This window comes from Miniopterus natalensis, chromosome 3 (assembly GCF_054644295.1).
Source record: "Miniopterus natalensis isolate mMinNat1 chromosome 3, mMinNat1.hap1, whole genome shotgun sequence".
NCBI classification, from domain to species: Eukaryota; Metazoa; Chordata; class Mammalia; order Chiroptera; family Miniopteridae; genus Miniopterus; species Miniopterus natalensis.
In genome coordinates this window covers 76,135,604-76,145,918 of record NC_142083.1, presented here as the reverse complement: position 1 = coordinate 76,145,918, position 10,315 = coordinate 76,135,604, and the positions used below count along the sequence as shown (strand labels likewise).

The window sequence follows — 10,315 nt, the reverse complement described above, 5'->3', positions numbered from 1 at the left end:
GGAGCGGTTCCAGGCATGCTCCGCGGGGTCCGCGCCTGGAGGCTCCCGTATGGGGGGCTCGAGCCCTCCAGGACCTACTTCTCCAGGTTGCCTATCACACCCAGCAGCAGTGGCCAAAGCGGCGCCGAGCCGAGGTCAGTGAAGGGCACCCGGTGAGAGATCGTCCTTTAACCAGCCTCCTCCGGTGCAGCCCCGACGGCCCCACCTCCCCTTCTTGGGCCCGCCTTCTCCCAGGCCGCTCCCCCAAACCTCTTCCCCATCCGGCTCAGTCGCCCCCCATCCTTGCCCCTTCTTCCAGACCCGTTCCGCTTTCCTACAAGCTTCTGGATGGGGAGGCGGCCCGCCCGGCCCTCGTCTTTCTGCACGGGCTCTTCGGCTGCAAAACCAACTTCAACTCTATTGCCAAAGCCTTGGCTCAGCAGACTGGCCGGAGGGTGAGCTTCCGTCCTGCGGAAGGCGGGGCTTGGTGGGAGGGAGCCAGGATGAGGCCGAGGCGGGGCCGGCTCCTTTGCCCTCACCGCGGAACGCAGGCTGAGCAGTGGCAGGTCTCAGCGAAAATGAAAGGAGAGATTGACCTTCTAAAGATGGAGCCTGCAGGGCAGGCCGGGGCCCTAGATGGACCCCTTCATTCCCTCGTGCTTCCATCCATCCAGTCCGTCTCCATCTGCATGCTTCAAACCGAGCTAGGCTCCACTGCCCAATGTCTAAACGCCAACATCCTCCCCACTAAGGGGGCCAACCCCCTGCTTGTTCACCAGGGATGACAGGGGACTTATCACTCCTTATAGCAATACATCCTTCCGTGCTTCAACTGTTGGAAATTCTTGGTGTCTGCTTTCTCTGGGGTTGCCACCCAGCCAGGCCATACCTTCAGAGATGTCATGCTCCTCCTGCCTTCTCTTCTGCATCAGCGATCCCAGATTCCCCATCTGGGCCTCCTAGGTCTGGGAACTGGGCCCTCCCACCATCTGGGTCCTTCTTTTGCTTCAGGATTTCTCTCCAGGTTCTCCACCCCCTCAACCTGCAGGTCTTCCATGCCTTTGGCTGTCCATGCCCCAAATATGGATGCCAGTGCTGCCCCTCTCTCATCCCATTCCCCCAGGTGCTGACAGTGGATGCTCGGAACCATGGTGACAGCCCCCACAGCCCAGACATGAGCTATGAGGCCATGAGCCAAGACCTGCAGGACCTCTTGCCCAAGCTGGGCCTAGTGCCCTGTGTTCTCATTGGCCACAGCATGGGAGGCAAGACAGCCATGCTGCTGGCACTACAGAGGGTGAGTGCCAGGGCTCCCTCCCACCCACTATAGATCCTGAGTGCCCAGTAGGCAACCTGGGACTCAAAGAAGCCTGGGGTAGCCAAGTTCAGGATCACAGAATTATGCCTGTGACCCACTGTGCATGCCCTAAGGCTGGTCCCCAGTCCAGTTCTCTCCCACAGCCAGAGCTGGTGGAACGTCTAGTTGCCGTGGACATCAGCCCAGTGGAGACCACATCCAGCTTGAACTTTCCAGCCTACATGGCAGCCATGAGGGCCATAGATATCCCAGATGAGGTCTCTCGCTCTTGTGCCCGCAAACTGGCTGATAAACAACTCAGCTCTTTAATCCAGGTGATACCCTCAAACCCTGGGATAGTGTGGGTTGGGACCTGTCAAGGGAAGAGTGGCAACCCAGGACTCACAGGGAGCACCCGCAAACTGTGCCCCCCACAGGACATGGCCGTCCGGCAGTTCCTGCTCACCAACCTGGTGGAGGCAGACGGGCGCTTCGTGTGGAGGGTGAACTTGGATGCCTTGGCCCAGCACGTGGACAAGATCTTGGCCTTCCCACCACAACAAGAATCCTACCCTGGGCCAACCCTCTTCCTCCTTGGTGGAAACTCTGAATTTGTGCAGTAAGCCAGGCTGTGTGGTAGACAGATCATGCCTTATTTACCTAGTCCCCAGTCTGGGAAGCCTGCCTTGGGAGGGCCTGGGTGTGGGCAGTGAGCTCCTGAGAGCTTGGAAACACCACGGGGCACTTGGCTCTCCATCTCTTCTGGTCTGTCTTCACTTTTGTTTCTCTTCCCATCTCCCCACTTTCACCCCTTCTTGGCGGCCTTCTCTTTGATGGACAGTCCCAGCCACCATCCTGAGATTAGGCGACTCTTCCCTCGGGCCCAGATGCAGACCGTGCCTAATGCTGGCCACTGGATCCATGCCGACCGCCCACAGGACTTCATGGCTGCCATCCGAGGCTTCCTGACCTAAGAGGTGCTGGCCAGAGGGATCGTGTTTGAAACCCCAGGTGTTAAGGTCCTGCAGCCTGTTCCCTGTTTTCACAGAGAAGGACTCAGGTGACACTAAGAGGGCACAAGGTGCAAAGGTGGTCGGACCTCAAGTTTTAATGAATAAAGATACTGCTCTCAAGGTTCTGGGTTGAACTGTCTCACCACCAACGCCCCCACCAACGTGGGGGAAGTTGGACCCTTGGGGCCCTAGCTGTTCCAGGTTGCATGGGGGCTCTCAAAGTGCCGCTGGACTCTCTCTGCAGCTGACTCTCGACCCGCTGTCTCACCAGCCACTGCATGTCCTCCTGTGGGCAGGAGAACAGGTTCAGGGGAAGACCCTGGGCCTGTCTCCCTGTGCATCCCAGGCCCAGCTGGCATTGCCACCCTACCTCCCAGGCCTCCACCTCCTGCCTCAGTCTCAGTTTCTCCTCCAGGACCTCCAACAGCTGGGCCTCCGCAGCTCGTAACTTGGCTTTGCATGTGTCCAGCTCAGCCTCCACTGCCTGCTTCCTGCAGGTGGCAGGAAGAACAGCCTGAGGCCTAGGACTTACGGATCTGATGCTGGGCCCTGGGGGTTGGCAAATATGGCCACAGCCCATGCCTTGTGACAGGGTGGCTGTTTGTGTGTCTTCCAAGAAAGCTTGACTTCCCCCTCCCCTCTTCCAGCAGAATAGAGTCCTGAGGGTGAGCCACCACTGTCCCTGCAACCCACCCCCACAAGCAGCTGCCTCTCACTTGGCAATGGCTTCATCCCGCTCCTGGAGGACTTGGTCCAGCGAGGGCTCTGTCTGGGTGTCCCCCAGTGCTCCAGCCGCTTAGGATTCTGGGCTCTGTTGTAGGGCAGTAGAGGAGGGAACAGTGATCTTGGGCTTGCCTGGATGAGGTGCCCCACTCTGGGCCCTTCCACCCTGGCCTTGGTCCTGATGCTGATACCAGGAGGGGAGGGGTCTGAAACACTCCATACCTGCCCCTCAGTGCCCCAGTCTCATGGACTTGTGAAAGTAGAGCAGGGGGACTTATGCCACCGTGAGGAGGCAGCAAGTGTAGCCCATGCCTGGCCTAAGGGTAAGCAGAGAGGACACGGTGTTTGGATCCCCAAGGAGGAAAGGAGTTCTCACCTGACCCCCTGGAAAGAGAGAAGGTGGGTTGAGGAGGATACTTACCCCTCAAGGGCCCCAGACAGAATGGGTGGCCTGGTGACAGAAACTCTTGTCAGCTGGGTGGGGCTGTTGGAGGACATGGCCCTTTGCCCTCCCTTCCTGGCAGGGCACTCCCTGTTAAGCCCTGCCCCAGGGAGGCAGGGCAGGTCCCTGATTCCCCTCCTAGATCCTGGAACCCTCCAGCCAGGCCTAGAGCCTCACTTGTGTTCTTTACCCCAAGGGGGTGCTCTACCCACATTAGGAAATGAGAAAGGAGAGAGCCATGGCTGCTCCAATGCTGAGAGACCAGTGCCCCAGCCCCCCAACTTGAAGGATTGGCATCTTGGTACCTTGAGTGGCATTTCCACACATATAACTATAATCTCACCTTAGCAGAAAAGAAGGGAAACGTTTAACCATTCCTGACGTGTTTCTCCTAACATCTCGAATGTCCTTCCTCCCTAGCAATATTGCTCTTTATTCCTCCAGTATTTCCACCATTCTGATCCTTGAGCGTGGGTAGGTCTGCTGTGCTCTGGAGGAGGTCTTGGTGTTCCACTCCTCCCTCAATGTGATTACTGAGCACATCAGTGACATCAAAGGTGTAAAGGAATTTTCCCCATTGAGAGGCCTCTTCAGCAAGATTACAGCTTGAGGATTAGGTCCTCAACTGAGCCCTAAGGGGGAGTAGGGGAGGTGGAGGAGGGTATAGCGGAGATAAATGATGATGGATGAAGGCTTGACTTGGGGTGGTGAACACAATACAGTGTACAGATCTGTTGTGGAATTGTACACCTGAAACCTGTACGATTTTGTTAACCAATGTCACCCCAATAAATTTAATAAAAAGAAAAATAGTTCCTCCAAGACCCCCCCACCAGGAAATCCCCTGCAGACATGACTCCTGGTTATCCATAGGTCTTACTCAGTCAGGTGTACCTCCAACACCCAGACTTGACCATTTCTTTGGTTGAACCCCAGGTGAAGAGGTGAGGTTGAGCTGTACTCCCTAATGCAACACCCCTTTTGTTGAGATTCAGTATATTTCAAGAGGCTACTCTGTTCCATGATCCAGACAGGACCCCTGCTCTCGGGGGTCCAGGACTAGCAAAGGTGAAGCACAGATGTAATCAGAAAAGGGTGTCGGGGGTCCAGGGACAGTGGGAGCACAAAGGCCCCTCATCCCCAATTAGTCAAAGGGGTTCCACAGAAGCTTGTCCAACATGAATCCTGCAGGCCAGCAAGAGTCAGCCAGGGGAAGAGCTAACACTCTTGCCATGCATTTTTAAAATTTTTAACTTTTTATTTGGAAACAATTTCAAACTGCTCTTCAATGTCCAAAAAAATATCCTTTTAGGGTAAAAAAAAACAACTAATATGGTATCAAGCATTGTACTCAGTTGTCACATCTCTCTAGTCTCCCTCTATCTAGAACAATTTGCAGCCTTTCTTTGAGTTTCATGGCCTTGACATATTTGAAGATTACAGAGAAGTTATTTTAAACCATCCTTCGCCCTGGGTTTGTCCAATCCTTTCTCATGATTAGACCACTGTTACACATTTCATGAAGAAATATCACAGAAATGATGTTGTGTTCTTGTATCTGATATATTCAGAACCATGTCTGGTTGTGGTAATGCTGATTACTTGATTGTGATTGTTAAGTGTTGGGGAAGGGAGGTACTTTGAGATGTAGAAAGTTTCTTTTCTTCATCCCACTTTCATTCATAGGTTTCAACACCCATTGATGTTCATCCATCACAAATTATTTTCTAATTTCACCATTTCTTCTACATTTATTTATTGGCAAATTGTCCAAAGGTTTAGGTTTGGTCAATGGGCGCCCCTTACTGACCGCTTGTCATTTTGATACGTGCCATCGTCCTTTGAACACTGCCTTTCTTTCTGGCTCAACAAGATCGCCCAGGCTCATCTTTTTCCCCTTCCCCAGCCCTAGAATTAGCCATTTCTGCAAGAATACCTGGGTGTGTGTGTGTGTGTGTGTGTGTGTGTGTGTGTGTGTGTGTGTGTGTGTGTGTGTGTGTGTGTTGGTGGCAAATAGTATTTAAAAACCAAGATCTGGTTGTTAGGTGTGCTTGTTGCAATTAGAGTAATCTCTGCTCCCAGGCCCACTCAGTAGGCACATGTTTATACACACAAACACACATTAACAACCATGTTTATTCCTCTAGCTGTGTGATGGTTGATTTTATGTGTCAGCTTGACTGGTTAAACATTATTTCTGGTTAACATTATTTCCGAGTGTTTCTGTGAGTGTGTTTCTGGAAGAGAGTAGTATTTGAATTGGTGGACTGAGTAAAACAGATGGTCCTTCCCAATGTGGGTGGGCATGATCCAACCCGTTGAGGGCCTGAATAAAAAGAAAAGGCAGAGGAAGGTTGAACTCTCTCTCTCCCTGGGATACTGGTCTTCTCCTGCCCTGGAACTGGTACTTACATCATTGGTGTTCCTGGTTCTCAGGTCTTTGTACTCAGACTGGAATTGTACTACCAGCTTTCCAAGTCTCCAGCTTGTAGGTAGCAGATTTTGGAACTCAGTCTCCATAATCCGTGAGTCAATTCCACATGATAAATCTCTTTCTCTATATTTATTCTATTGGTCCTGGTTCACTGGGGAACCCTAACTAATAAAATATACATATATAGAAAAAAATTTACATTTAGAGCTTAAATTCCAGTCCAACAGCATGGGGTTTATCCCAGCTTTCCCCCTTTACATATTTTACCCCCTTGCCCCAATTGTCTTCAATATATTTCATAATTTGTTCAATCTCCCTGTATGTGGCTAATCTCCCCAAAACAAGTGGGCTCCCTCTGACTTAAATGCCCTCCTTATATGGGTTCAGCTTCTGCAGGGCTGCTTTCCTACACCCTACTCCAGTGCCTTCCTCACGCACCCCCCACAATTCTGCCCCAGTGACAGTTCTGTTGCTGAATCCTACACAAGCTGCCTCCTCTTCCTCCTCCGGACCTCTACAGCCCTGTAATTCCCATCATTGTCTTGTCATTGTCGAGATGTTTCTTCCACAAGCCAGAGGGCTTCTGAAAGGCTGGTGAAGACTGTCTGCATCCCAACCGGGCACACGGGTACTGAGCTGTGATGACAGCGGTGTGGCAACACCGGCCTTGACCAGCAGGTGGCAGCAGTTGCCAACATCATGGATCCAGTGGGCAGGGGGCCACCTTAGCCTCCCAGCCTGAGAGAGAGAAACCTAGAGGACTTGAGAGCTTTCAAATGCCCAGCCTTTCTCCCAGTTTTCCTCTACGGGAGCACTGATCATTCCAGCGTGCAGGTATTTACCATTCACTACACAAATACACTTTCTTTGCCAGCCTTGAGGAATCAATAAGAACATGACCCAGTTCCTTCCCTTCATCTAATGAGGGGACAGACACCCACCACAGACAATATCCACACAGGACAATAAATGCTATACTCACACTAAGTGCTATTCTTCACCTGGTCACCTCCTACTCATTCTTTAAACCCCAATTCAAATGCCCTGTCTCTGTAAAGTGGTCCCTGATCGCAGGGAGCTTGGCTGCTCTGGGGAACCATGGCATCTGTGTAGCAGTGTCTATTTTAGCCCCTGCCATGTTCTGGCTCCTCTGTCTCTGCCCATCCCTCACCTGTCAGGGAGTATTCCACTTCCACCTTTAGTCCTTGTGTCTCCTTCCGTAGATGCGCACGCTCGCACTCCCTGGACTATGGCCCACAACATCCATCTCCACACAAAACAGACTACCCCTGCCTCCCAAGTCTCCAGCCAGTGTTCCACGCCAGCTCCACATCCACTATTTACATGTCTTCCTGGGTGTCAGGGCTACACATCCTGGTCTGAATTCTTCCCCTTCCCTGGATCTGTTCCTCCTCCAAGCACCAGTTCTGCTCTTGTCTGCGCACAATCAGTCACCAGGACCTGTTGCCCCTAGTTCATAATATCTGTCATTGTTTTCATGTTTTACAACAGACATATTCTTTTAATTAGTGAAATAAACTATAGTAATATTAAGTAAATCTCTTGAGTGCCTTTGACACTTTTCTGCAGCTGGACGGGTCCTGCTTTTATTCAGACAGTTACGGTCTCTGGTCTCTCTCCTGGACACCACAGCAGCCTGCTACATCCAGCTGTCCATGCTGCTACAGAGGGGCCTGGTCCCTTGCTTTGAGAGACTTCCATGCTGGCCACTTCCAGCCTGGACCTCTCCCATGAATTCCAGACTCATATGGGCAGTGGCCTACTTGCCCTCCCCATTGGGAAGTCTAATGTGCAACTCAAATTTAATAGGTCCAAACCCCAAATCCTGATTTACCCCCACCTTCAACCTGCTCCTCCAGTTCTTTCTCCCACCTGTGAAAATGCAACACCATCTTTCCAGGTGTTCAGGCAAAACCCTTGACTCTCTCAGTTGGCTCTACCTTTAAAATGTATCCAGAATATGACCACTTCTCACCATTACCACTGCCATCACCTTTGTCCCAGCCACCTGCAATACTGCAACAACTTCCTAAGTGATGTCCCTGCTTCCGAGTCCCCTTCGGTCTCTCCTCCACCCAGCAGTCAGAGTAATCCTGTTAAAGCCTAGGGTGGATCATGTCCCTCCTCAGCTCAAAACCCTCCTGCGGCTCCCACCCCAGTCAGAGAGTAAAAGCCAAAGGACACCATCACTTACAAAGCCCCTCCCTCTACTTCTCTGACTAGCTCCTCTGAGCTCTTCCTCACCCACTGTGCTCCAAGCATCCTTGCCTTCTTGCTGTTTCTCCAACATGCTCCCTGCGCATGGGCATTGCACTTAATGTTCCGTCTGCACAGAATGCTTTCCCCCAGAGACATGTGTGGCTCACTCCCTCACCCCTTTCAGATGTTTACTCAAATACCACCATCTCAGGCCTCCTTGACCATCTCATTTAAAATTGGAATGCCCCTGGGGAGGGGAAAGGAATGGGGGGGGGAACGGGTCATTGGGGAGAAAAAGGGACATCTGTAATACTTTAAACAAAAATAAAAAAGTAATAATAATAAAATAAAATTGGAATGCCCACCTTGTGCTGGCCTGGTAGCTCAGTTGGTTAGAGCATCGTCCCGATACACCAAGGTGGTGGGTTTGTTCCCGTCAGGGCACATACAAGAAGCAACCAATGAGTGCATAAATAAGTGAAACAACAAATCATTGTCTCTCTCTCTCTGTCTCTCCCTCTCTAAAGTTTATAGTGGTACTTCGGTTTTCCAACATCTCCGTTGACGAACATTTTGGTTTACAAACACCGTAAACCTGGAAGGAAATGCTTCAGTTTTCCAACACGCCTCAGAAGTCGAACATGCCCCACGGCTTCTGATGAGGGCAAGATCCTGAGGCCCAGCTGTCAGCTGTGGATCCCTCAGGTTTCATATGTTTCAGAACTCAGTCTTCCAGAGCAGATAACATTCGAAAACCGAGGTACCACTGTAAACAAAAATTTTTAAAAATAAAATAAAGTTGGAATTCCCACCTCAAACGCAGCACCCCTTACCCCTTCTTTCCTACTTTATCTTCTCCATAGTATATTATCACCATTATATGTTATTTACTTATTTATTTGTTTGTTTATTTTGTTTATCATTTTTTCCCCTACTAGAATGTGGACTCTATGAGGACAAGGACTTTTGTCTGTCTTGTTTTCTGCCAAGTCCCCAACATCTAGAACAATCAGCACACAGTAAATGCTCAATACGTTTTTATTAAAGGAATGATTGCCTCCTCCTCGTCTGCAAAATATAATTTAACATTCAAGGCCTCACTCCCTCACCTCCTACCCATGCCTCATTCTCATACCTAAGCAGTTCTTGAAATGTTCCCCCACCCCAGTGTCTTGGCACACTCCTTCCTCTGTTCAGGAAGCCTGCACCACTCCCTGCTGCAGTCCCACTCCTCCAACACCCAGCTCAAACATCACCACCTCTGGGAAGCCACCCTGGATCTCCACATATTGAAACCATGTCTGTCTCTCCCGCTACACTAGGAGCACATCAGTTACAGAACAGTGGCCCCAGAGCATGGTTTCCAAGGTAATATTTGATGAAAGAATAAATGATTGAATGAGGATAAGACATATATCAGAAAGGTAGAGTTTAAAGGTGAAGGACGCGTGTTCATTCTTTATTCATTTTCCATGTTATCATTTAATGTGCATTTCAGTAAGTGATGCTTGGCATGACACCTAGGCTCTCTGAGGGCAGGAGCTGTGTCCCCCCTTCTTGCCCTCTCCCCACATGGCCAGACACTGGGCTCTGAGGTGGTGTACCCCAGAGCCCAATGTCTGGCCATGTAACCCACCCCACTGAACTATGCTGCACACAGGAAAGCACTCTGGACCAGGAGTCAGGCAGCACCTTCTCTGCCATTTGTTCTCTGTAACCCTGAGCAAGTCCCTCTAGCAGGTGAGTCCTGGTTTTGCATCTGTCAAATGGGCACCACCAAAAAAGGGCGGGGCACCACCAATGCTTATTCTGTGGGACACTCAAGGTTTGGACAACTGGAAGGGGTGTGGCTACCTCTCATGCCAGGCCACTTCTGAGCTACTTTTGGGCCCTATTTTCCATTGATAACTGGAACAGTGTCTCTAGCCTGTCTACCAGCCAGCTAACCTGTGCCCACAGTCTGGGACAAGTGCCAGGCCTGGACACATTGGGCAGCAGGGGGTTGGCCCAACTCCAGAGAAACACCTTGGCAGCCCTGGGAAAGGGAAGGGGGTGTGCTTGGCTTGAGGTCAAGAGGGTATGGGCCAGGTCACAGAGGGGACAGCTGGAGGTGTGTGTGTGTGACTGCTGTCTCTACAAGATGCTGGCAGGGACCAGAAAAGGAGCATCTGCTACTGACTAGCCACCACCCACCACCCCTCTACGGT

At 51.1% G+C, this 10,315-nt stretch overlaps 1 protein-coding gene across 3 annotated transcripts; it reads left to right on the top strand.

Moving 5' to 3' along the window:
• On the top strand, window positions 1–2,409 carry ABHD11 (abhydrolase domain containing 11). Of its 3 annotated transcripts, none has more exons than XM_016199076.2 (6): window positions 1–134; window positions 299–434; window positions 1,103–1,276; window positions 1,441–1,611; window positions 1,714–1,895; window positions 2,164–2,409. In XM_016199076.2, the coding sequence occupies exons 1-6, from the start codon at window positions 16–18 to the stop codon at window positions 2,243–2,245; spliced, it is 864 nt and encodes a 287-aa protein (XP_016054562.2). In that variant the 5' UTR covers window positions 1–15; the 3' UTR covers window positions 2,246–2,409. The 3 variants fall into 3 exon arrangements, with proteins under 3 accessions (XP_016054562.2, XP_016054561.2, XP_016054563.2); XM_016199075.2 differs by having other exon boundaries at window positions 2,118–2,409; XM_016199077.2 differs by lacking the exon at window positions 1,441–1,611 and having other exon boundaries at window positions 2,118–2,409.
• The last annotated feature ends 7,906 nt before the right edge of the window (window positions 2,410–10,315 follow it).

Bases quoted from the DNA above. Each gene is read 5' to 3' on its own strand.
- ABHD11 (XM_016199075.2), top strand. From the start codon at position 16: ATGCTCCGCGGGGTCCGCGCCTGGAGGCTCCCGTATGGGGGGCTCGAG. The intron at 135-298 runs GTCAGTGAAGGG...CCCTTCTTCCAG, and splicing joins CAAAGCGGCGCCGAGCCGAG to ACCCGTTCCGCTTTCCTACA. The intron at 1,612-1,713 runs GTGATACCCTCA...TGCCCCCCACAG, and splicing joins AACTCAGCTCTTTAATCCAG to GACATGGCCGTCCGGCAGTT.